This window comes from Phytophthora cinnamomi (assembly GCF_018691715.1).
Source record: "Phytophthora cinnamomi strain GKB4 chromosome Unknown Contig8, whole genome shotgun sequence".
Lineage (NCBI taxonomy): Eukaryota > Oomycota > Peronosporomycetes > Peronosporales > Peronosporaceae > Phytophthora > Phytophthora cinnamomi.
In genome coordinates, this window is record NW_027150941.1 from 790893 (window position 1) to 816268 (window position 25376).

Sequence of the window (25376 nt, forward strand, 5' to 3'; positions counted from 1 at the left end):
ATTGATTTCGTCAAAGAATTTTTTATGGAGTTTGTGCGCTTGATAGTAAGTTGCAAAGTGAGTTCATGTAACACTCAGACAGTGTTACTTACCTTACACGGGGGGAGGGGGGTATTGTGTCCTCCAGGTCTCCAACACCAACCACATGTGCTGATTATGCAGTACCTGTTAGCGCGGTCCTCGTAAGCTGCTGTCGGGCAACCCATCAGTGTCCGCCTTGATGCAGCATCGTCGTCTGCGGCGTTGTCAGCGCCAGTGTCCTCCTCGGTCTGTATGCCGTCGTCGTTTGGTTTCATACTCCACAAATCGCTCTGACTAACACATACTTCGGGGAGAATGCGAAGGATCCATTCGCCTATCTTCTGTAGACATAACGTACCACTTAGCAGTGTTGCCCAGACGCTTGAATGCCTTTGTCGTCATCAATACCGTCGAGGGACATCGAATATGCATAACATGGACCATTCAAATGGATAATCGGGACAAGTTATATCCGGCCTCCAGCGAGTGATCGTGGCAGAGGCAGTGGATATTTCATGGTACTTGACCCACTTTGTCTATCTGGACCACAGGAAAGCGAGGTGTACTCTGGGATACGTTCTCCAAAGACACTTTTTGCCAGCCTTTAGGCATGGAAATTCCGGGGGTTGGACTGAATGCCCGTTGTCATCCTTGGTGGGCATGCCCAGAATTCGCCAGTTGGACCCATCTGCGGTCAGGCGCAGGATTCTTTACACAAGAACACGTCCATATCCTGTCGTCATTCATATCACACGGGTACAAATGCGCCGCATCTACGCACCACCAATCACAATTCAATACAGACTCCAAGTCGGTCCAGTAAAGTCGCGTCGTCAGCGAAAATCTGGGAACCGCCACGTGTCGAACGGAACCACCTGCAGAAGCGCATCAAAAGAAGCACTACCGAGGGTGAACCTTCTGTTGGTCTGTGGACAGCGGTGTGCTAGATGATCCTTTCTGCAAAGCCCGGGCTCTGACAGCAACATTATTGGTTGTCCGGTGATGGGTGAGCTCAAGGCGTTGATGCCGGAGCTGCCGACTGTTGCGGTTGACTCGCCGCTAGACGTTGTTGCTGCTGGCGGCAAGTCGACATTGTGTCATGAGAAGGTCGAACCGGACATGAAAATCGTACCCACAGCTGGGTCTTTGTGCTTGAGTGGCATCAACTGTCTGGTGCTTGAAGCTCCTGAAGGAGTGCTGTTGCTTGGCAAGCGTGAGCCTTGATGGGGTTTTGAGCAGTTGCCTAACAGCACATTGAGATCACCGAGTTTGAAGCTGACGACATCACGAGTGCCCACGTGGATGTGCTTGGGCCTGGCGAGAACAACGAGTTAGTCAATGTATTTAACGATATGGTCGATGAGGTTATCTATGCAGGATTCAACCGATTATGGCTGGTCAACTACGGCAACTGATGCTCGACTGCTGGGGAGTTTTCGGGTCTGCCACGGCCGTACCGACGCTGCCGATGTCCAACCAGCCTGGAAATCGGAGCTCCGCTTTATTGTAGTGGGGTCCAGCGTTATCCCGAAAATCAGCACCAACCCTTGCAGGCTGGAGGAAGCAGGACTTGATGAGCGAAATACCCACCGTTGCTGCGCGTGCCCAGCGCTGCCGGTGACAAAGAGTGGCACTAATGATCACTGCATCACAACCGACTGCCGACCCGTGCGTCGGCTCACTGTGCCAGCGTGGCCGACGAGGACGACCAGCAGGTGGATCACACGAGCCACCAGAAGCAGCATCAGGGCCGCGCTTCCTGCTGCGATTCACCATGCGCTGCTCGCCATCGCCATCGACGCAGCTTCGAAGGCGCTGTGTGAACAATAGATGTACGCATTTGCCTTTTTCCCGAAGTAGCGGTACGGACTGCACTCGGCTCTCAGGTCTATCGACCATCCGCTGATTGGCCGACCCTCTACTTCCATGAGGGATTAGTTTGAGGAGAACTTCGAGGTGACGGTTGCTGTGTTTGTCTGAGGTTTGTTGTGCTGATCAGGCTCCGACTGATGTTGACAATTCTTATTGCTAATTGTACGCTCTTGTCAAACCGAGTTAATATGATACAGTAGATACGAAGTCTAACATATCCGTAGACACAAGGAAACGAGGTTGAACCGCTACGTGTATATGTATAGCCACTCATACTGTAAACAAACGCCAGTTGTTTAGTTCTGCATCATCTTCGACAGTGCCCAGCTGCACTCGTAGAATACAGGCCAGGACAGATATCTCAACATAATCAATTGCGCCTTGGCGCAATCATGTACTTCATATACAGGTGCCCCCACCTAATTTGGAACTGCGTCACTCAATATACCACCCACAGAACTAGCATACAAAGCGCATTTGCTCGGTCTGACGAGCAGATATACTAAATTAAATGAAATATCAGGGAAAGTGTCACATCGTAGGAAGCGGTCTTGAATTTTTCTATATATAAACTGGTTCTTTACAAATGAGAATTTACGGCTCATAATTGAGGCTGTGACACACAATATTTCCGTATACTGGCATCTACGTGCGACTCTGCTCACGCCTTGCATTCTTGCAGATTTCCGCTTCCACCACCGTCACGTTCTAGGGTCAAGTCGAAGGGGGGGGGTCTTTCGGGGTGATCGTTACTTGTAAACGTGACGCAGGTTGTGCGAGACCAAGTGAAGAGCTGGTGTGCGGCACGGACGGCACGTACAGACTCCATTTTGAAGGGTGGATTGTGGCTTTGCTGCTGTTACATGGGCATCGTTCGCCGCTTCCTTTCCTAGGCGGACATGTTTGTCAGAAGCGAATCTATCACATCATACGCAAGAATATTTCAGGTGACATCGGGTCGAGCAAAGCCGTTCCTGGGTATAGTAGTGAGAACTGTCTTGAAGAGTCTCGACCGTTCGGAAGATATTGCCTCCACGCTTGAGCAATCCGGCCAGAGGTGGTCCTCACAGCATTCTGACCTCACATGATCAGTTAAGTATGCAAGAAGCGGTCAATGAGGCAACGTATGACACGATTATGCGACCTGGTGTCGATCTACTGTGATCAGCGCGGACTAGCCAGCAGTTTGCAAAGATGTCGTCTGTGGTCACTTAAAACTGGATCGCTAGCGGTGAACGCGCGCACGCCAAGTTGTTTAAGGACGTGTACTTGGCTGAGAAATTGAACCGTTTGCACATCAACAGTGCCGGCGTCGGAGGCACCACCCCAAGCCAGCAGGGCATCGAGACAATCATATCGCGGCAAAGAAAGGGGCCGGATTATTTATTTTTCATTTCGGCTACGATCCATTCTACGGCACTTTGACTTGGGTTTATGCATCTGATGGCTTCATTTTGTACTTGTTGGATGGAATGTAAGCAACACGTTTTGAGGAGAAGTGGAAGACGTATTAAAAAAAATTGCACTACCCTATAAGTGCCGTGAATGTTTTTTTCTTACTTCCCCTTTTTTAGTTTGTTGTGGCACTCCATGTATCTTTGTGTTTTTTTTGTGTGATTGCGTGCAATTCGATGCCCAAAACAAATACACCTTGACAAACATTCAAAAGCTTAGCAGCAAAGTGCTAGCTGGGCAAGGCTTCATCACTACACCACTAGCCGAGGTGTTAGTTGGGAACAATGCTCATGCGGACTGAATAGTCGATGACCCTCGCCAACTCTTCGGCCCCACGTGGAAATCTCCTCGTGTTCTTAGTACTTATTTTCCACAAAATCGTTTTCCTCCCCTCATGAAAGGCGGATTAATTTTGCCGACAAAGTTTCTTTCAACATAATGTCCAGCTTCGTCAGTGTATGTCCATGTCTTTAACACGTTCCGGTTAGTCACGACAGAGTGGGGGCTTGCGTTGTCGACGGCAAAAACAAAAAATGAGAAAGATGAACGTGGATGTCGCTACTAGATAGCCAGGAACAGGATGAGTCTGGTTCACATCTGAACTGGTAGCTTGAAAAATGGGGACAGGCGCCTAATGAGTTATTGGCATATTTCTTATCTTTATTACAGCTTGTATACGAGCACAAGACCAGATGTGTGGCTGTCAGAAAATATTCAGACTAGAGAACAAACAGAAAAATATTGAATTCGGTATAACCGCTATGTATCAGTAAAAGAAAATAGCTAAGTAACGTCAATCCCACATGTCCGTTGTTCATGTAGTTTTCCTTTAAGTAAACATGCTCCTGAATCTTCCATCCACGTTCCCAGTACTCGCCCTCCTCGTGAGTGTAGATACAAATGAGAAGAAGCCGGATGAAATCCATAGCAGCAGAAAAAAAAGATAAGCCAACGTAAATGAAACGTAGTATTACCTTATGTTTTCCCACAAAGAAAACGTGTTGAACGGTATCAACAAGCGAAGTTTTGCAGGGAATTATCCCACGCATAATGAGACCCGATGGTGAAACGCTGTGCGTTGACAGCGCTCTTCACCTTGTAAGGACCTAGTACCTCCAAAAATGATCGCAAAGGCTATGCTGATAGTAACAGAGAGCAACTACAAACGAGTCGACAAAGGCCGTGGCCGCCGTCGCCGCTTGATAGTGGTTGTGCTCAATGCGTCAAAGTACATAGTGGAAGGACAGGGGCGTCTGGGGGCTGAAGTTGTTGACGAACGCGCAGATAATTATCTACACACCTTAAATGGGCGATTACCCCGCGGTACCAAGGCCGATGAACTTGAAACTGAGCTGTTGCCACTTCGCAGAGTGTTGGTGACGTCACAAACGTTTCCTGAGCGGTTCGACTAGTCTGCTGAATGCATCCGAAACGTACCGGAGTTCCTGCATTGCAGGTGCGAATCGGTCGTGCGATTGGGGCGGGTCTGTTCTCATGTCCTGGCTTCTTAGTCGATTCTGGGTCTATTGGATGTCCAGGCCGCTATGGCCAGTGTGCCCGTTAGGAGGACCCCTGAGCGCCCACGATCTTGGCGCCCTGTCTTGAAATGTGAAACAGATCAAGGCGAGTTCTAGGATGCAGACCGGCTGGATCGGTTCTTCCTTCGCCAGCCTGGTCATCCCCTGCAGTGGTGTGTCATGGATGATCTCGCATTGAACGCGAACACAGACGAGACCTGCACATGTATTGGAGAAGTGGTGGCTCTGACGGTGTCTACAAGTGATCAGTGAGCTTTGGGGATGGACGCCTTCAAGACTACGAAGCTGAGCAGTGAGCCCAAGCTGTGAATCAAGCCTATCGTTTTTAAGTTCGCGCGACGAACATTGCTTTGGTTGTCATAGTAGCTGTGTCTGCGGAGATAATAAACGGACAAGCTCATTTCATCATGTAACACTAAAATTTGAAGTTGATAATCGTTCGTACGTCACATCATGTTAAACAGTGGGTATAAATGGAACTCAATGTATCTTTTTACGAAAGACATTAGGCAATACTGTCAGAATATTCCAGAATTCGTTGTCATGTCACAAAAAACGGGGCTCAACGTTTTGTTAAACATTATTATCGAATAGTGTCAAAACAGATACAGCTTATCCGCGACAGCAGAGACCGTGACGAGCGGTCAGCCGAAGCTAGCGAGGACAACGAGCCCAACGAGCGCACGGAGGCAAGCGAGGTCGAAGTGCGGAGCGAGAGGGAGGAGGAGGGCGCAGACAGCGAGGAGGAGAAGGAGGACAGTCAAGAGGAGAAAGAGGATAGCGGCGACGAGGATAAGTAGCCCGAATGTGGTGGCGGTGCGCAGGGGGTGGACACCGATGTGGAAACCATCCAGTCGAATAGGCGGTATGATGATGTCTCTATTTCGACGAGGTTGCCGCTCTCTTTTCTGGGGGCCACCAACATGCTGGAGGGACGTGACTACCACGGTGGCATGTCGGAATCTATGGATGCAATATTCTTCGAGGTGGACGTCAAGCATGTCGTTGGAGCGTACAACGTCAACAAGTTGCCGAAGGCCAAGTCGATTACACAGCCGGACGAGCTGCGGGCTATCCTACCTCTACGCATAATCGCCAAATGCGACGAGAAGGTGTCTGAATTTCTAGCCGGGCAGCCAGGTCCCACTAAGGAAGACGTGGCTGTGGAAATTAAAGGGGTCGGTGTTGTGGTAACGCCAATTTTAGCCGTTATGGAGAAGTGGCTTCGAGCATTTTTTTATTGCATATGGTTAAAACAGCCATTTCGTGGATGCAGTCATTACATTTCTCTGCGACAGAGGGTCGTCCAGTTTGCCAACATTCATTTGCTTTATTAAGCCATGTTATTTTTTGTGAAGGCGAGCTTCCAGGATATTGCCACGGCATGCTGACCGATTCGTCAATTAATGCCATCGTGCGCGGACTCTTTCGAGATCGGTCAGATGTAGTGTACCTCGACCAAACGGTCCTGTGTTTGGCTGAAGAGGAGAAAGGTTCGAAGAACAAGCCGAATGCGCAAGCCCTCAAAGCAAGATGGTCGTCAGTGAACGCTACACTGTTGGCTCCTGTCATCATTGCCGGAAACCGCTGGGGTAGCTTCATCGTGGATGTTGCGTCATCTAACATCCTACTCTATAACCCACTTGATAGAGTGGCAAAGCGAGCGTGCGATCTCTGGCAAAAATGATCGTCAATCTGCTAACACCGGTGAATCGGTGATTCCGCTACAGAAACTTTGTTTATGAGCTTGGCGTGCAGAAGAACACGTACCGCTGCGGACAGTACGTGATGGCTGTCTTTGAGCAGTTTTGCGGTGCGACTGAGTCCGACATAGTCGATAACAGCAGACAACACCTGCTGCGTTACGGGTATTTCATACATGCGTTTAGTTTTCTTGACGTTCAAGACACATGCATGCTTGCTTCTTTTATTAATTAGTATTAGAATGTCTCCCACAAGCCCTGCCTTCGACTCGCGGCGGCGATAACAACTAGTACATTTCGTCGTCGCACAAACACTGTTCGTAAGTCCTCCTACTGCTCATGGGGCATCGACTCGTCGAAAACCTATAGTACAAAACTCAGCGCACCTCTAGGTCAGTCAAAATAAAAGCTACAGCACTGCAATTAAAACGCGACCCACTTGTACTCATCGCGAAAGTATGTGCCATGTTTCAGGCCCAACCGCCGCTTGGTGGCCGAGGAATTGCAGCGCGAACGCCGCTACCAGGACACGGCGGATCGACTTGCCCCCTGTGTGTTTGTGTGTTGGACAAAGAGCCACATAGAACAGTACGGTATTTTCTCATATATATTCATGTATTTCTCTGTTTGAGAAGATGCATTACGGGAGATAGTTGTCGTATGGTGGGTTGTGCCTGTCCACGCACCTTGCTGATGCCCCATCTGTATTTTGTTGGCGCCCTTTTCACTCAGCCGCCCGCATCGCGTCGCACATTTCTGCACGATGCGAACACATGCGATCGAATCGGTTGAGAACGCACATGCGATCCACACAGGCTTCAAAAGCTTTCGGGCCACTTTTAGAAACGACCCCCGAGTGCAGGAGAGAGTGCAGCACCGGGATTCCGTGCACACAGAAATGTTGCTGCTGCAACAGCATATGGGTGCTTATGACTATGTTTGTGTTGTGTGTGGGTAGAATGTCGATTCATCACTTCGTGCCGATGGCCAATCCGGCGAAAGTGGGGACAAGAGGATGGAGACCACCAGTTGCAGTCTGCCACCGCTCAGCAAGGTACCTCTACCCTGAGGCCGTTCATATCGGATGCATCGCAACGAAATCCAGTGTTTTCACTCGCGCATGAGCTAGTAATACCTTCTACATCCCAACAACAGTCCATGATGAGATCAGCCCGGCTTCAACCCTGCATTTCTATGTCACCGGCGGCGTCTACGTCTGAACCAAACCAAGGCGCTCTATTTCCCCAGGCCCACTCACACTAGTCCCGTGCATGACGATGGGATCGCTCGCTCAACCCGTCCTCCTCTCGTTGCTAGGCTAGAAACAGACGCTAAGAAAAGTTTGATAGCTTTGGTGATAGTGATGCCTCCACACCTGAAGCTGCAGAACAATCGCCGGAGCCCCATGACGACTACGACACGTAGATAGCGGATGCTATACGAAAGGAATGCACTCGATGAGGCCTAAATGTAAAGGGACGGCGTAAAAATGATGATCACATCGCCATACTTCGCCAACATGATGTAGTACTGGTCACTTTATTGGAATTGCGCTAGGAATTTCCTCCGTCGAGGACAATACAGTTGATGCACAAACACAACACTGCTGGTACAGCTTGCTCAACTTTCTCTTTTCGGATGAATTTTCGATGAGTTTCGACCAGTCAGGTAAATCTTAGCCTTATTGTAAGCTCTACATGTTACTTTTACGTTAATTGACGCCTAACGAATACACTTAATTCTGTATGCACAGGCGACAAACCCCCTCGCGCAGTGCTGGATACGAGAGCTGGGGCGGCAAGAGTTGCTTCTTGCAAGATCTGTGCATTGCCTACGTGTAAAACTACCTAAGGACCACTTGTGCAACGTACTTGAATTCACGGGCAAAACGCAGTGTTTTCTATTGGACCTTGTAGCGCTGACTTGGTTGTGGAAACAGGAAGTAGGCAAAACATTACGATGGATGTGGTGAGATACGAGGGGGAGGAGCTTATCTAGCACGAAAGTGATGAGGTGGTTGCTGTCGAGCAGACAGATATCGAAATGAGAGAAGAGCGTGGAGTCGACGTCCTCGCTTTCAAAGAATTTGGCAGTCGAATCTATTCGTACTGGTCTTTCCTCGCGTTTGAGTGCATGCGACCAAATCGCCGTATGAGCGTCGACTTCGTTACGTGAAAAGGGCGCAAACAAAATACAGATGGGGCGCCAGCTAAAATCAAAACAGCGCGCCAGTAAAATACGTGGATAGGCGCAACCCACCATACGACAACTACCTCCCGTAATGCATCTTCTAAAACAGAGAAATACATGAACATTTGAAAAAGTACGGTACTGCTCCATGCGGCTCTTTGTCCAACACACAAACACACAGTGGGCAAGTCTATCCCCATGTCCCGGTTGCGGCGTTCGCTCGGCGATTCCGCGGCTGCCAAGCGACTGCCAAACATGAAAATCGGCATGTATATTATATGTGTGGAAGCACAAATATCTGTACCGCAGATACGGAAGCGGGTTTTCCTGCGCCGTCATAGAAAACTTGCCTAATGACATGTACGCGACTTGATTTTGATACTTCAAACTACGCGCAAGAATATCTGTACCGCAAACATAATATCGCAATCCAAATATTCCACAATTGAAACTGTCAACTTGGTGACCGAGCTTGGATACGTAAGGAGTCATGTGGTATCTGGATTTCGTCAGAGGCGGGAAAGTAGAGACGATCGTCTTAGCCAACGTTTTGACGCTATCGGAGTAGGTGGAGTACATAGAATCGTAGATTCGAACTTGATCCTTCGCGATGTCGATCACGATGCTACATCAATCTAAAACATCACAGTTAATAGGTAAAAGGATGAACTCCTTACCCAGGTCACCAACGAGTTTGGCGAGCGCTGCCGTCCCAATTCGAAGGACTCCACTCTCGACAATACTGATACTTCCAGGCTCGATAAATGCTACTCCCTCTCTCCCTCCAAATAGCTTGGTCAAAAGCAAGTTTATCGTGGCATCTCCGACAGCCCTTCTGACGGCTAGATCCAAGTGTTCCAACTACATCAGCGATAATAAAAATTAACTAGAATTAGTTTGTTGCTCGAGTAAATTATAACAGTTGGAAGGTCACGATAAAAAATATGACGTAGCAAACAGCGGGAGATTCTGTAACCTGGCCTTGATAACGGTGCTGCGATGGGATCTAAATCGGGGAAGACATGCATTGTGGTATTAATCGTGCGCAGCCAGTTGAGAGTGTCTGTGGTGGTGGTGGATGCTTTCCCAGCAGCGTGCCACCTTTTCATCTTGAGAACAGCAGTATGCAATATACCAATTGTCTCAATCTCCACAACAAGGGCACTTTCAGCCAGGCCGATCTTCCTATTTAGCAGGGCAACCACAAGTCCCTCGCACTTCGTTATTAGCGATACCGGTAGGTTTCTTGAGATATCTGAAGCCGCAGACACTCTTGGTGGCGGCACCTTTTCATCATAATAGCCGCAATACGAGGATCCTTAGTAAACTTGAACAACTTGAATTTGTGTAATTCAGATGACGCACCGTAGGCGGCTTGGACAACCAACATCCCAAAAACGACAAATTTAGTAACGCCCGTCACGTTCATCCCGATTGGCCATTTTACCGGGGTCGTCGGGGTTGCCATGTGCACTGGTGCTGGAGCAAACAGCACCAGCGCCGGCCACTACCGTGCTGCAGCCCGTCTCGGGTGCCCTGGAGCTCAGATCCTTGGACATGCGCCCACTCATCTCATGCTTGTCAACCGCGGGTGTTCTTCTGCTTGGCGTGACGGCGGCGGGCGTACTGGTGCTTGGTGCGGCAGCGGCGGGCGTACTGGTGCTTGGTGCGGCAGCGGCGTGCGCATATTTGATTCGAGCGGCGGCGGCAGGAGTGCTGGTGCTTGGCGCAGCGGCGGGCGCCGCTTCCTTCTGCTCGGCAGTCGCCCGCTTAGAGAGTTCCTCTTTCGGCTGCAGGGCTACATTCGGGTTGTAATATCTAATAGATCTTGCCACCCAGTTTAATTTGGTGTTTCCGTTTCGAACTGCAAATTCGGGAATTTAATTGCAGTAGTGTAGGAGTTCAGCAGGGGTCACCGAGCCACCATCCCTTAAGAAGTTTGTGTAGAATTCAACTACGCGATCTTCGTACGGCTGCAATTGTCGATCTGGCTCGTCTCCAGTTTTTTCCTTTTTCCGCCCGGATCTGGGCGAGGTTCTCGAACGAACGACAGTTCGCGATCGGAGAGTTCATTCCTCCAGTCCAGAAGGGACTCCAAGACGCTTAGTCGCCTCAGTCGGTTTCCATTCGAGTCGGTGCTGCTGTCATGTCTTAATTGCTTCGACCCTTTCGACTTAGGTAGCTAGCACCTTTCGGCTTAGGTAGCTAGTACCTTTCAGCGTTTTTCTCCATGTTTCCTTTGCTGCTCCCGGCGTGAAAAAAATGTGTGGCGGAGCAAGCGCGATTAGATTGTGACTGGTTCAAGCAAAAATGTAACTGGCTCACCTAAAATTCATCTGGCATACTTACTGCAGGTTTCAGTGCCACATGGGTTTGTTCGACTGGGTCGACTGAACCTGCTGCTCAATTCGACAGGACCGATTTATCCTGCATGTGCTTTGCGCGTTTAATCGACTGGGCCGACTTAACGCTGGTACGACCTACATGTACTCTCGTATCTCCCCAATTTTTGTGTGTGCATCTACATACTTATGCTACTCCGCATGAACCGAGTTCTGCTCGTGGTAAATGGTGTTGGTAGCTTAGATCCAATGGTATATTAGTTACGTCCTGGCGCGAATGCGCTACTCGGTAATCATGCATAATGTTCGAAAGTACAAGACACTATATTCATGTTACAATGATCCCTAAAGTATAAACATCCCACTACTCCTTTTGAAGAGCGGGAGTTGCTAGTAGTTCGCTGAACCACAACCACCATGCACCGCCACTGACGTCGTGACGTCAGACAGCACGACCGCGGGCGCAGACCGCGGTGGCGGATGCGTGGACGCACCCATGTCACGGCGCAACCCAGCGAAAAGTTCAAAGCGCTTATCCACTTTTTCTGCTAGTGCAAGGCTCTGCGGCACGGTTGGCGTTGGGTACGCGCTCGGCGCGAAGGGTCGAGTAAAGCTGCCGAGGTCGAAAGCTGCTGAAGCCAGCGTTGGTTGTAGACATGCCGCCGTTGCGCAGGAATAGAGCGGAGCTGGACCAGTTGGCGGTACGGCGGACCCGCTGCTGACGACGCTGGCTGGTGCAGACGCAGTGGGCGAAGCAGGCTGCGGCGCTGTCGTCTGGTCGCGGGTACCCGGTGCGGCTGGCTCGTAAGGCGCGGCCGTCGGCGAGGTGGAGAGCGACGTCTGCCCAACCGTGGGGCGAAGTCAGGGGGACGGGGTCATCATGACTCTGGAGGCGAGGTCGTCCAGTGCTTCTTTTGCTGGAAGCTCGAGTACCGGACTGAGTGGCTCGCGGGGGCGCGCAGTACTGGTCTGTGCGGCGCAGGTGAGGCATTTCCTCGGGATCAGCCTCACTGACTTGAATTACCCCCTCGTTGCGCAAACTAATATTCTCGACACTGCACGTACCGTTTTTTAAAACGCAAAAAATAAACTTTTTTTAAGAATAAGTTTTTTTTTTCGAACTGACTGCTTTTTTCGGCGCCGATTGGCAGAAATCGCCTAAAATAGAAAAGGATAAACGCTTTTTCTTGCTCATTGCATCAACTGTACGAACCAACTTGAAGTTGTTATGTTGCGTGTATTTCTCTTGAGTGTACTTGTAAATATTTCTCAGCCATTTACAAAAATAAAACGCGTCCGCTCCATCCATTGCGGTATCAGCGTATCAGCGAGCACTTGGGGCAGCAGCAGCATGGTCATGACGCTGCCGGACGAGGCTGCGGCCGCGCGCTTCTTCTGCGAGGAGCTGGAGGAGGATCTGAGCGCGCAGATCCAGGACGCACAGCCGGCGGCCGGCGACGCGCTGTCCGCGGCGGCGCAGCAGGCCGTGGAGCTCATCGCGCGCAACGTGGTGGGCGCGCGCACGCTCTTCGAGTCGCCGTTCGGCGCGCGCGCGCTGACCTACGCGGACTTCACGGCCAGCAGCAAGCCGCTGCGCTGCGTGGAGGACTACCTGCGCGCGGAGGTCATGCCGCTCTACGGCAACACGCACACCACGACGTCCATCACGGGGCTGCAGACCACGTGCTTCCGCCACGAGGCGCGCCAGATCGTGGCGCAGGCCGTGAACGCCAAGATCACGGGCCGCGGCGCCGAGGACTGCGTGCTGTTCACTGGCCAGGGCAGCACCAGTGCCATTAGCAAGCTGGTCGCGGCGCTCGGGCTGCAGCAGGCCGGCGACCAGCGGCCCGTCGTGTTCGTCGGGCCCTTCGAGCACCACTCCAACCTGCTGCCGTGGCGCGAGAGCGCGGCGGAGATCGTCACGATCCCCGAGAACGAGCGCGGGCTGCTGGACCTGCAGGCGCTCGAGGCGCAGCTGCTGGCGTACGCTGCGCGCCCGCTCAAGGTCGGCGCGTTCTCGGCCGCGTCCAACCTCACGGGAATCCTGACCGATGTGGACGCCGTGTCGGCGCTGCTGCACCAGCACGGCGCGCTGGCCTGCTGGGACTACGCCACGTGCGCGCCCTACGTCAACATCGACATGAACCCGGTGGTGACGGACGAGAGCCGACGCCCGTTCGTCTACAAGGACGCGGTCTTCATCTCCGGACACAAGTTCATCGGCGGCCCCGGATCTCCGGGCGTGCTGATCGTCAAGAAGCGCCTGCTGACGAACGCCGTGCCCACGACCCCAGGAGGCGGCACCGTGTTCTTCGTCACGGAGAACGACCACCGCTACCTGTCGAACCGCGCAGAGCGCGAAGAGGGAGGCACCCCCGACATTTTGGGCAGTATCCGCCTTGGACTCGCGTTTGAGCTCAAGCAGCGCGTGGGCACCAAGAACATCATGACTCTTGAGCGCCGCAACGTACAGCGCGTGCGCGAGTCACTCCAGCAGAACAGCAACATTGTGCTACTTGGACGCCAAGACGATAGCGTGGAGCAGATTCCCGTGTTTTCGTTCCTGGTCCGCTTCGGAGACCGCTTCCTGCATTACAACTTTGTGTGCGCGTTGTTGAACGACCTGTTCGGTATCCAGACGCGCGGTGGCTGCCAATGTGCTGGCCCCTACGCTACCCGGTTGCTGGGCCTGGCGCGCCGAGACGTGCTAGCACTCGAAAGCGCGCTTATCGAGAAGAAGGAGATGCTGCGTCCTGGCTTCACGCGCATGAGCTTCCCGTACTTCATGAGCACGGCGGAGCTCGAGTACGTGTTGGCGGCCGTAAACTTCGTGGCCACCGACGGCTGGAAGTTTCTGCCTCAGTACAAGTTCAATCACAAGAGCGGCGTGTGGAAGCACTGGACTCGCTTCACGAAGTTCCCGGATCGCAAGTGGATCTCTCACTTTGCGACGGCGCTGGAGGACAAGACCCGCTCCAAGAGCCTGGATGGAGATGACGAAACGCTGGCTGCTCACCGAGCTGAGAACTTGGCGGAGGCGCGTCGACTGGCAGATGAAGTGAGTGCGAAAACTGTTCCTTCCCATGTGGTGGCAGCTTCTGCTGCACAAATGCTGGAGGAGGCGGACGACGAGGCTTTGCGGTGGTTCGTGTACCCGGCGGAGGCGGCAGAAGCTATCAAGAAGGGAGAGAAGCCGGCTCTGACGGAGTCTATCCGTGGACCGTACCAGCCTTCTCGTTATCTTACGGGCGAGCTTAAGGATCAGTGGAAGGATGCTTCGGCTCCCAGCGCTGCACCTGCTGCTGTGTGCGAGCTCCCGACATGCTGCCCTGTGCCGTCAGCCCCAGCAGCGTCCAACGGGGGAGCCAAGACTTTTGTTGCTACCAACGGCCGCGAGACCGGTGGCAAGTATCCGCTGCGCTCGTCGTCGAACGGTGCTGATGCTGTGGAGACCCCCGCCGCCCCCATGGCTGACAGCAATTGCAGTACTGGCAACTGCACCACTGGTCGGTGTGGAGTGCGCGCGGCACCGACGTGCTCGATTGGCGCGACGGCGGCAACAGTACAAGAGACAACCACGGCCATCACCCAGAAAACGACGACCACAAAGCTGTTCCCTACGCCGCCAAAGAAACTCCTGCGCTGGGTTGGTCAGGCGATGATGCAGTGGGATATGATCCAAGAAGGAGATCGCCTGTTGCTCGGTGTATCAGGCGGCAAGGATTCGCTGAGCTTGCTGCACGTGCTGCTGCGCTTCCAAAAGCGCGCCCCTGTCCGGTTCGAGCTTGCCTGCGCCACGGTGGACCCCCAGACGCCTTCGTTCGATCCGAGCCCACTGAAGGAGTACATGCGCGCGCTAGGCGTGCCCTACTACTACCTTTCGGAGAACATCATCGAGCGTGCGACGTGCGAGATGAACGGCGACTCGCTGTGTAGTTACTGCTCGCGCATGAAGCGTGGCGTTCTGTACACGTGCTGCCGCAAGTACGGCTTCAACAAGCTGGTGCTGGCCCAGCACTTGGATGACCTGGCGGAGAGCTTCTTCATGTCGGCCATGCACAACGGCCAGCTGCGTACCATGAAGGCGAAGTACTGGAACGACCAGCGCGACGTGGAGGTGCTCCGTCCGCTGGCCTACGTGCGCGAGATCGAGCTGAAGAAGTTCGCGTATGACTCGCGGCTTCCCGTGATCAACGAGAACTGCCCGGCCTGCTTCGAAGAGCCGAAGGAGCGCCATCGCGTCAAGAAGATGCTCGCTCAGGAGGAAAGCCTTTACCCGGACATGTACAACAGCCTGCGTCGCGCACTGTTGCCGCTGATGGACGACGCCAGCTACGCGCCGTTGGAGGCCGTGCGCGCGCGCGTGGAACAAGCCAAGCAGGAGCGCAAGCGCGCTCCGTCCAGCAAGGGCAAGAGTCAAGGACAGAATGGCCAGGCGAAGGTGAGCAGCTCGGCGGCGTCGTCCACGAGCAGCTCGACGGAGGAGGAGGCATCCGACAGCGTAGCAAACGGAGAGTCCGCTGCTGCGGAACCCGTTGCAACGCCCTAGATTTTGAAAGTCCCTAGATGCAACACTGTACACGACAGAGCATAGATATACATGGCGTTGTAGCCGTCTTCATCGTATGTATCTTAGCAGCCTGGAGTTCCTTGCAACCCGAAAATCAGTGGTGCTGTCGCACTGCGAGTCTGCTGGATGACTTGAGGAGCCTTTGGGTTCAACGCGGTAGCATGAGATGTCATGAAGCTCGGATACTGTACCTAGCTTTTTAGTCTCGGCCGTTTCGCGTGTCAAAAGTTCAGCTCTGATTGAAAATCAAAGGTGCGACTGGATTGTTGCAGCTGGCAGGTAGCCCTTATGACGTGGGGCATTCACAATCCGCTCAGCTGAGCAGCTCAGCCTGAGCTGCGGCGCTACGTCAACGCACGCGACGGCGGCTCGAATTTCGGGGCTGCCGCAGCCATGATCCCTGCGTGGTTGCTTGGCCGTAGGCCCTCGGTGACCGAGTCGGTCGGAAGGCACGCCACGGTGTCGGCAGCTGCAGCCCTCGAAGCGCAGCGTTGTGGGTATTTTATTTATGTCATCCGCCCCCATCGTTCCTGCACGCCAGCGCCCTGCTTCCAGGCTTCGACCGCTGCCGTCAACGAGCTCTGAATCGAAGTGTTCGAGCATTATGGCGGCAGAAGAAGCCTCTCCCTGCATTCATGGAGTGCGTCTCACGACGAGTCCGTTCAGCGTGCTGGAGGCCAAATATTCGTCGCCAGCAGCCCTACTCCGCGTCCTTGCTCCTGATCCCGCCCTGCTGGCCGCGCGCCATACACAGATCCCGTCTCTTTTAATCAGCCCGCCCGCGCTACGCGCACCGGCTTGCAGTCGGACAGCAAACGCGGCGACAACCGGACGATCTCTATACCGAGCACGCTCATACAAACGCCGCAGCGCCAGTGCTGGCCCCCTACTCACGCCGCTCACTCTCGAAAGCCGCCTCCACACAGCGGACAACGCCCCTGCCGGTCTCACGCAGCGCACTGTACCGTAGCGCCGGAAGAGCAGCAGACTCACAGAGACAGCTATGGAGGAGGCCGCCGAGATCTCCCGCCCCATGGTCGGCACCAGCGGCGCGCCCGCGTCGGGCTCTACCTACCGCAACAGCGAGTACACGCGCGAGGCCATGGAGTCCTCGCGTCTGACCGAGTCGGGCACGCGCGAGGGCTCCATGTACGGCTACGGGCCGGGCGGCCAGCGCCAGACCGAGATGAAGCTCACGGCCGTCGAGCCCGATCTGGGCGCGGCGCCCGAGCGCAAGCAGGACTACAAGGGCCGCATCCGCACGTGGCCCGGGCTGCTACTGCTGCTGGCCATCGTGGCCGGCGCCGTGGCGCTCATCACCATCAACGCCATGGACGTGCAGGACCAGATGACGGTCAACGCCGCACGCTACGAGACCGCGGCGCAGGACAAGCGCAAAATCAAGGACGGCATGACCGACAACAGCGTCATCGTCTCGGACGACGGACAGGTGGGCAACCCCAAGAAGTACCCGGACATGGGCTGCGAGCTGCCCGACTACCAGAGCAAGAACGGCCAGATCTTCTCGGTCGCCAAGAACGGCACCGAGGTGCCCGTGGGCATCAAAGGCATCAACTGGTTCGGCATGGAGACGGGTCTGGCCATCCCTTTCGGCTTGTGGGAGAACATGGACAACGGCACGTCGGTGTACGAGATCGCCGCCTTTTTAGCGCGCAACAAGTTTAACAGCGTGCGTCTGCCTGTGTGCATCAAGAATATCCTGAAGGACACGGCCCCGGACAAGTCGCTGATCAACCTGAACACGAACCGCGCCATCAACATCACGTCGTACATGACGACGATCCAGACGATTGTGGAGGCGCTCGGCTACCGTCATATCACCGTCATGATCAGTCTCCACACGCTCGACACGAAGGAGTCGGGCGGTGCATGGTACAGCGATAAGCTGGGTGTGTCCGAGGACGATTTCTTGTCGGCGGTGGACACGCTGACCAAGAACCTGTGCAGCTCCACGTACTGGAACATCATCGGACTGGATCTCAAAAACGAGCCGCACGAGTGCTCGTGGGGCGGTGCCGCTCCGGACTGGCAGAAGGGTGCGACACTGATCGGCAATCGCATGCTGGAGGGATGCCCCAACTGGATGGCGTTTGTCGAAGGTATTGCTTCCAAGGGTAAGATCACGCTGAACGGTGAGGAGAACACGTACTACGATTGGTGGGGTGGCGGTCTTGCCGACGCCGGTGCTGATCCGATCACGTTCGATGTTAAGAACAAGCTTGTTTGGGCTCCTCACTACTACAACACCGGTGTGAATCCTGCCTGGTACTTATACAAATCCGGTACTCAGAATGCGGAAGGTGCTCTGGAAGACTACGTGGAGCTGGACGACGATACGCTGAGGAACAACGTCGAGAAGACCATGGACGCCATGTTTGGCTACTTGCTCGGAACGGACACAAACACGGCCATGGTCATGGGTGAGTTCGCTGGTCTGTACGGTAAGGATGCCCACCCGCTGAAGACGACGAAGCGCACGACGGACTTCACGATCGAGGTCATGCTCAAGGCAGGATACGCCGGTGGCTACATGTGGTCGCTGAACCCCGAGAGTGCGTACCAGTACAACCCGGCCGACACGTACGGCACGTTCACGGAAGGTCTGCTGGACGACGACTGGCTTACCCCGAACAAGGTGTTCGTGGAGGGTATCGCTGCTCTGGACGATGTGAAGGACTTGAAGATGTTCCCGTGCTTTGAGGTGGAGGTGAAGAGCAGCACAGGCTCTGCGTAAGTCAGGGACATTAGTTGTCCGTTTCTCTATTTTGCGTTTTCACTCTTGGGATATGGTAGCTGCATTTCCGAGAAATGTATCATTTTTGAGCCTTCGTGTTGCCTTGCTTGCGATGCCGTCTAAAGACACCGTCTCTTAGAGGGTGTCTTTACCGCTGTTGAGATGGTAGAGATCGTGGTGTTCGGAGTACATGTATGAACGCCGACACCGCCGAACTGAGGCTGCGCTTGCGCATCCGTTACCTTCTCATGGCGAAAGCGCCATATTTATCAGCAACCGCTCGACAGGCGGTTGCTACGATGGTTTTGGTGGTGGGTTTGGCCACTGCAACGTCCCGATCGAGTTGCGACTGCGTGCTCGGGCGGTTGACACGAGCTCGGGGAAGTTCATTCTCCAACTTCGACTGTCGAGGTCACTCCAGTACCAACCGCAGCTCTGTGGAGCAGTATAGGGGCCTTCTGTTACTAAACATGGAGGTCAGTGTCGTTCGGCCCATGCCCAAGTCCAGCGGTGCTTCCTCCGTAGGGGCCAATGGAGATCCACCTTCCTCCTCCTACCGCAACAGCGAGTACACAGCTGGCCGCGCGAGCGCGTATGCAGATCGGACTTCTGACCACGGACGGGATACCATGAGCATGAGCCAACGGCAGACAGAGATGAAGCTCATGGCTATGGGCCCGACCGAGGGTTCGCCACCGGAACGCGTGCAAGACTACAAGGGTCGAATTCGGGTACGTGAGCACCGTAAATGAGCTCAAATGTCTAGCGCTAACGTTGCGTGCGTATCATTTTCCTGACTTCCAACAGACATACCGAGGTCTCGTTCTGCTGTGCGTCATCGTCGGTGGAGCTGCTGCAATCATCACCGCGTGCGCCATGCAAGCTAGCGAAGACGCTGCCACCAGACAAGCGAAGTACGAGAACAGGACGGAAGAGCGTCGCAAGATTAATGATGGTCTCACCGATGACCAAGTCATCATCTCGGACGATGGACAAGTTGGCAACCCCAAGTCGTATCCCGACATGGGATGCGAACTACCGGACTACCAGAGCAAGAACGGACAGATCTTCGCCGTGGCAAAGAATGGCACCGAAGTAGCGGTGGGTATCAAGGGTGTGAACTGGTTCGGCATGGAGACTGGCTTAGCCATCCCCTTTGGTTTATGGGAGAACTCGGAGAACGGTACGTCGGTATACGAGATTGCCGCGTTCCTAGCTCGGAACAAGTTCAACAGCGTTCGTCTACCGGTCTGCATCAAGAACATTCTCAAGAACACGCCTCCCGAGAAATCGCTCATCAACGTCAACACGAACCGCGCGATCAATATCACAACGTACATCTCGGCCATCGAGACGATTGTAGAGGCTCTTGGGTACCGCCACATCACGGTCATGATCAGTTTGCACACCTTGGACACAAAGACGTCCGGGGGCGCCTGGTACAGCGACGAACTCGACGTTACGGAGGACGAATTCCTGGAGGCCGTCGATATTTTAACCAAGAACTTGTGCAGCTCTAAGTACTGGAATATCATCGGACTCGACCTTAAGAACGAGCCGTACCAATGCTCATGGGGCGGCACGGCCCCGGACTGGCAAAAGGGCTCGTCCAAGATCGGCAACCGAATGCTGAAGGGCTGCCCAAACTGGATGGCTTTCGTCGAAGGTATCGGTAGTGGCGGCACCGTTACTGTCGGCAGCAGGACAGCGGCGTACTACGACTGGTGGGGTGGCGGTCTCGAGAACGCAGGGGCCAACCCAACCGAGCTCTCCGTCAGCAACAAGACCGTGTGGGCCCCGCACTACTACAACTCAGCCGTGTACCCTGCGTGGTACCTCTACGCATCTACAGGAGCTGTTGAGGCCTCGGGTGCGTTTTCAAGCTACGTCGAGTTGAGTGACGAAGAACTGAAGAGCAATGTGGAGACGACCATGGACATCATGTTTGGATACTTGCTCGGGGTGGACACCAACTCCGCTATGGTAATGGGCGAGTTCGCCGGCCTGTACTCGAAAGACGCGCACCCAAAGCTTACGACGAAGCGCACGACCGACTACACTATCGAGGTCATGCTCGCAAAGGGCTACGCCGGCGGCTACATGTGGTCACTGAACCCCGAGAGCGCCTACCAGTACAACCCGGCCGACACGTATGGCACATTTACGGAGGGCTTGCTGGAGGACGACTGGTTGACGCCCAACAAGGAGTTCTTAGCGGGTATGGCTGCCTTGAACACCCTCAAGGATCTCAAGATGTTCCCGTGCTTCCCTCAAGAGGTGTCGTCGTCGTCGTCGTCCAGCTAGGCTAGATAATGCTATAGAGCAACAAGTAAGAGCCCAGAGAGTTGAGCCCCTTCGCAATGCATTACGCTTTTGACATGAAGCGCCGTTTCCAGCAGTTTCACACGACCGAATGTTCAGAACCAGCGAGTCCCGCGTTGCACGTTGCTAACGATTCCTGCCTTAACCACAATGGCGGCGGTGCATTTTGCATGTAAGTCCAGCGACTATGCTGCGTCGATCGCCGGAGCCGAACCCGTTAGTGTTGGCTAGCTTCTGTCGCCGCGGTGGATTCGGGCCTGACATCTCACACTGAATTTTTTTTTCCTGTTAGAAAGCACAGGCGATGCTTTCGTAGCGTTCGAACAGTGTAACGGCGTCGACCGCAAAAGGCTGTCGGGCGTTATGGGTTCGACCAGGCCCTATGGTCTTTGCTGCCTACGATATCATACACTGGGCCGCTTGCTCGGCCGAGCTCACTTCTCGTTCTGCGGTCGAGCACCGCGTAGGCCCGCAGCTTCATCGAGACCAGCAGCATTGCCATGGCGGAGGTGTCGCGGCCCATGTTGAACCAGCCGTCCATGACGGACGAGCGGCAGGGCAGCACCACGAGTTACAGCGAGAACTACTCGAGCGGCCACTTCAGCCTGCATCTGGACTCGTCGCAGGGCCCGCGCCTGACCGAGTCGGCCGGCCGCGCGAGCTCCGTCTACGGCGGCCAGCGCCAGACGGAGATGAAGCTCATGGCCGCCAACATCGACCTGGGCAAGCCCGAGCGCAAGAAGGACTACAAGGGCCGCATCCGCACGTGGCCCGGGTTGCTGCTGCTGCTGCTCATCATCGGCGGCGCGGCCGCCATCATCGTGCTGCAGGCCAAGCAGACCAGCGACCTCATCACGGTCAACCGCGAGAACTACGAGCAGCGGCTCGCCGACAAGCGCAAGATCCAGGACGGCAAGGACGACGACCAAGTCATCATCTCGGACGACGGACAGGTGGGCAACCCCAAGTCATACCCGGACATGGGCTGCGAGCTGCCCGACTACCAGAGCAAGAACGGCAAGATCGTGGCCGTATCCAAGAACGGTACTGAGGTGACCGTGAACATCAAAGGAGCCAACTGGTTCGGCATGGAGACGGGTCTGGCCATCCCCTTTGGTCTATGGGAGAACATGGACAACGGTACTTCCGTGTACGAGATCGCCGCCTTTTTGGCGCGCAACAACTTCAATAGTGTTCGACTGCCGGTCTGCATCAAGAACATCCTCAAGGACGTGGCCCCGGAGAAGTCGCTCATCAACCTGGAGACCAACCGAGCGCTGAACATCTCGTCGTACATCACCACCGTCCAGTCGCTGGTCGAGGCGCTGGGCTACCGTCACGTCTCCGTGCTCATCAGTCTCCACACGCTGGACCCGAAGAAGTCGGGCGGCGCCTGGTACAGCACTGAGCTCGATGTGACCGAGGACGACTTCCTTAGCGCCGTCGACATCTTGACGAAAAACCTGTGCGGATCCAAGTACTGGAACATCATCGGCCTCGACCTCAAGAACGAGCCGTACGATTGCTCGTGGGGCGGCAGCGCCCCGGACTGGCAGAAGGGCGCCACGCTGATCGGCAACCGCATGCTGGATGGATGCCCCAACTGGCTGGCCTTCGTGGAAGGCACGGCTGGTTCGGGTACGATCACGCTCAACGGCGATGCCGACAAGACTTACTACGACTGGTGGGGTGGAGGCATGGAGAAGGTTGGTGCTAACCCCATCGCGCTCAGCGCCGACAACAAGCTGGTCTGGTCGCCGCACTACTACAACACCGGTGTGAGCCCCGCCTGGTACCTCTACGCCTCTGGCACGCAGAACGCCGAGGGTGGTCTGGATAACTACGTGGAGCTGGACGACGATACCCTCAGGAATAATGTCGAGAAGACCATGGACGCCATGTTCGGCTACTTGCTCGGGGTGGACACTAACACGGCCATGGTCATGGGCGAGTTCGCCGGCCTGTACGCGAAGGACGCGCACCCGAAGCTCACGACGAAACGCACCACGGACTTCACGATCGAGGTCATGCTCAAGGCAGGATACGCCGGCGGCTATATGTGGTCGCTGAACCCCGAGAGTGCGTACCAGTACAACCCGGCCGACACGTACGGCACGTTCACGGAGGGCTTGCTGGACGATGACTGGCTTACTCCGAACAAGGTCTTCATGGAGGGTATCGCCGCGTTGGACGTGATGGAGAACCTCAAGCTGTTCCCGTGCTTCCCGCAGGAAGTCAAGGGCTCATCAAGCGCGTAGATATGAACTACCCCCACGGTGTCGCCAATGAAGGCACGGACTCTTGACTTGGGGGCTGGCGAGTCGATCGCTCGAGTCCACGACGGATTCTCGAGTGAGTTTTGGTCAGCCATTTTGTTCGGTCGAGGGCTCTTGCGCGGGGGCTTGGTGGGCGGGTGGTTGGTAGGCAAATGAACGAGCTAGAGCACAGGCGTCGAGTACATTAATCCATGATTCCGTTCAGCTAACTTTCTTTTGACGCGGCAGCACCCACGGCTCGGGCGCGGGTGGACGGGAAACCTCCGGAATGCCTTGCGCATGGGCTGCGTAGTTACGCCGGTCCATACTAAACACTGTTGCCCTGGAAACGCTCGGTGGTAAGTACACGGAATCATGGGCTGTCCTCGAGGCGTTGGTTTCGTTGAACGAGTCCCGCCAGTACCGACAGTATGTGAGCTGGTGATTGCTTTGTTGGCGTTAAGACATCACCACATCCTAACATTCCCCGAGGGCCGAGCACCATCATGGGCGAGGCCAATCGCGTCGTGCTGGTGCAGAAGTCATTCGAAGAGCGGTCGGCCAGCACCGCCAGCAACCAGACTAGCGAGTACTCGAATGGTAACTTCAGCTGGCACCTTGATACCACGCAGGGCCCACGACTCACGGACTCCCGTCGAGAGAGCTCTGCGTACTACGGTGTCTTCCGCCAGACGGATATGAAGATCAAAGTAGTAGAGCTCGGCGACCCTCGACCTCCCGAGCGGATAAAGACTTCAAAGGGCGCATCCGAGTAAGTGCTTTTAGCGACCTAGATTCGACGGGTGACAACGGACTCACCGCTGCAATTGATTGTTGGCGTAGACATGGCCCGGGGTCCTCTTTGTGATGCTAATCGTGGGAGGATCTTTAGCTGCACAGCACTGGATCAAAGCCACAAAATGAGGATCGGTGTGGAGAGATACGAAGAACACAAGCACATTTACCGCAAGATCGATGATGGCCTGGACGACGACCAGGTCATCATCTCGGACGATGGACAAGTCGGCAATCCTAAATTGTACCCCGACATGGGCTGCGAACTCCCGGACTACCAGAACAAGAACGGACAGATCTTCGCCGTGTCCAAGAACGGCACCGAAGTACCGGTGGGTATCAAAGGTATCAACTGGTTCGGAATGGAGACCGGCCTGGCAGTCCCCTTGGACTCTGGGAATAGGTGTACAACGGCACGTCGGTGTACGAGATCGCAGCGTTCCTAGCTCGGAACAATTTCAATAGTGTTCGGCTGCCGGTGTGCATCAAGAGCATCCTAAAGACACGCCTCCGCAAAAAACCCTCATCAATGCCAACACGAACCGTGCGATCAACATCACGTCGTACATCTCCACGCTTCAAACGATCGTGGAGGCGCTCGGGTATCGCCACATCACGGTCATGATCAGCCTCCATACCCTGGACCCGACGAAGTCCGGAGGCGCTTGGTACGATAAAGAAAGCGACATCTCCGAAGACGATTTCCTCGAGGCAGTCGACATCCTTACCAAAACCTCTGCGACTCTAAGTATTGGAACATCCTTGGGCTCGATCTTAGAAACGAACCGCACGAGTGCTCGTGGGGTGGCAAGGCTCCGGACTGGAAGAAAGGAGCAACGCTGATTGGCAACCGCATGCTGAAGGGATGTCCAAACTGGTTGGCGTTCGTGGAAGGCGTCAATGGTATACACTCTGTCACCGTGACCGGAGGCAGAACTGCTGAATACTACGACTGGTGGGGAGGGGCTCTGGAAGAAGCTGGCGACGACCTCATCGAGTACAACGTGGAGAACAAGTTAGTGTGGGCTCCTCATTACTACAACACCGGCGTGAGTCCGCAATGGTATCTCTATGCATCTGGGGAATGGCAGGAATCCGGGATCCTGCAGGACTACGTGGAGCTGAGCGACGAAGACCTGAAGGCAAACATCGACATCACCATGGACGTCATGTTCGGGTACCTGATGAACAAGACGTCGTACGCCATGGTCCTCGGCGAGTTCGCCGGGTTGTACTCGAAGGACGCGCACCCGAAGCTCACGACGGACTACAACATCGAGGTGATGATCGAAAAGGGCTATGCGGGCGGCTAGATGTGGTCGCTGAATCCGGAGAGCGCGTACCAGTTCAACCCGGCCGACACGGCAGGCGACTTCACCGAGGGCTTGCTGGAGGACGACTGGCTTACGCCCAACAAGAACTTCCTGGAGGGCATGGCCGCCATGGACAAGATTAAGGATCTCAAGAAGTTCCCGTGCTTCCTCGTCGAGATCAAGAAGGAGGGTAGATAGATTGTAAAAACGTAGTGCGTTTCTCACAATAAATTACTTGTACACCA

At 54.6% G+C, this 25376-nt stretch overlaps 7 protein-coding genes across 8 annotated transcripts; all 7 read left to right on the top strand.

Moving 5' to 3' along the window:
• Positions 1-1023: 1023 nt before the first annotated feature.
• On the top strand, positions 1024-5686 carry IUM83_11707 (uncharacterized protein; the record flags this gene model as incomplete). The annotated part of the gene is made up of 2 exons (XM_067936281.1): positions 1024-1234; positions 5481-5686. The coding sequence occupies 2 exons, from the start codon at positions 1024-1026 to the stop codon at positions 5684-5686; spliced, it is 417 nt and encodes a 138-aa protein (XP_067798573.1).
• A 6786-nt stretch (positions 5687-12472) lies between these two features.
• On the top strand, positions 12473-15670 carry IUM83_11708 (tRNA 2-thiocytidine biosynthesis protein TtcA; the record flags this gene model as incomplete). Of its 2 annotated transcripts, none has more annotated exons than XM_067936282.1 (1): positions 12473-15670. In XM_067936282.1, the coding sequence occupies one exon, from the start codon at positions 12473-12475 to the stop codon at positions 15668-15670; it is 3198 nt and encodes a 1065-aa protein (XP_067798579.1). The 2 variants fall into 2 exon arrangements, with proteins under 2 accessions (XP_067798579.1, XP_067798578.1); XM_067936283.1 differs by having other exon boundaries at positions 13865-15670.
• Positions 15671-16694: 1024 nt separating this feature from the next.
• IUM83_11709 (cell 5A endo-1,4-betaglucanase) lies at positions 16695-18446 on the top strand (the record flags this gene model as incomplete). Its single annotated transcript, XM_067936284.1, has 1 exon — positions 16695-18446. One exon carries the CDS (start codon positions 16695-16697, stop codon positions 18444-18446), a length of 1752 nt encoding a protein of 583 aa, XP_067798577.1.
• A 494-nt stretch (positions 18447-18940) lies between these two features.
• Positions 18941-20750, top strand: IUM83_11710 (cell 5A endo-1,4-betaglucanase; the record flags this gene model as incomplete). The annotated part of the gene is made up of 2 exons (XM_067936285.1): positions 18941-19177; positions 19254-20750. The coding sequence occupies 2 exons, from the start codon at positions 18941-18943 to the stop codon at positions 20748-20750; spliced, it is 1734 nt and encodes a 577-aa protein (XP_067798692.1).
• A 518-nt stretch (positions 20751-21268) lies between these two features.
• On the top strand, positions 21269-23026 carry IUM83_11711 (cell 5A endo-1,4-betaglucanase; the record flags this gene model as incomplete). Its single annotated transcript, XM_067936286.1, has 1 exon — positions 21269-23026. The coding sequence occupies one exon, from the start codon at positions 21269-21271 to the stop codon at positions 23024-23026; it is 1758 nt and encodes a 585-aa protein (XP_067798606.1).
• Positions 23027-23529: 503 nt separating this feature from the next.
• Positions 23530-23891, top strand: IUM83_11712 (cell 5A endo-1,4-betaglucanase; the record flags this gene model as incomplete). The annotated part of the gene is made up of 2 exons (XM_067936287.1): positions 23530-23795; positions 23867-23891. The coding sequence occupies 2 exons, from the start codon at positions 23530-23532 to the stop codon at positions 23889-23891; spliced, it is 291 nt and encodes a 96-aa protein (XP_067798607.1).
• Positions 23892-23943: 52 nt separating this feature from the next.
• On the top strand, positions 23944-25329 carry IUM83_11713 (cell 5A endo-1,4-betaglucanase; the record flags this gene model as incomplete). The annotated part of the gene is made up of 4 exons (XM_067936288.1): positions 23944-24150; positions 24284-24471; positions 24597-25098; positions 25165-25329. 4 exons carry the CDS (start codon positions 23944-23946, stop codon positions 25327-25329), a joined length of 1062 nt encoding a protein of 353 aa, XP_067798702.1.
• Between the last annotated feature and the right edge of the window lie 47 nt (positions 25330-25376).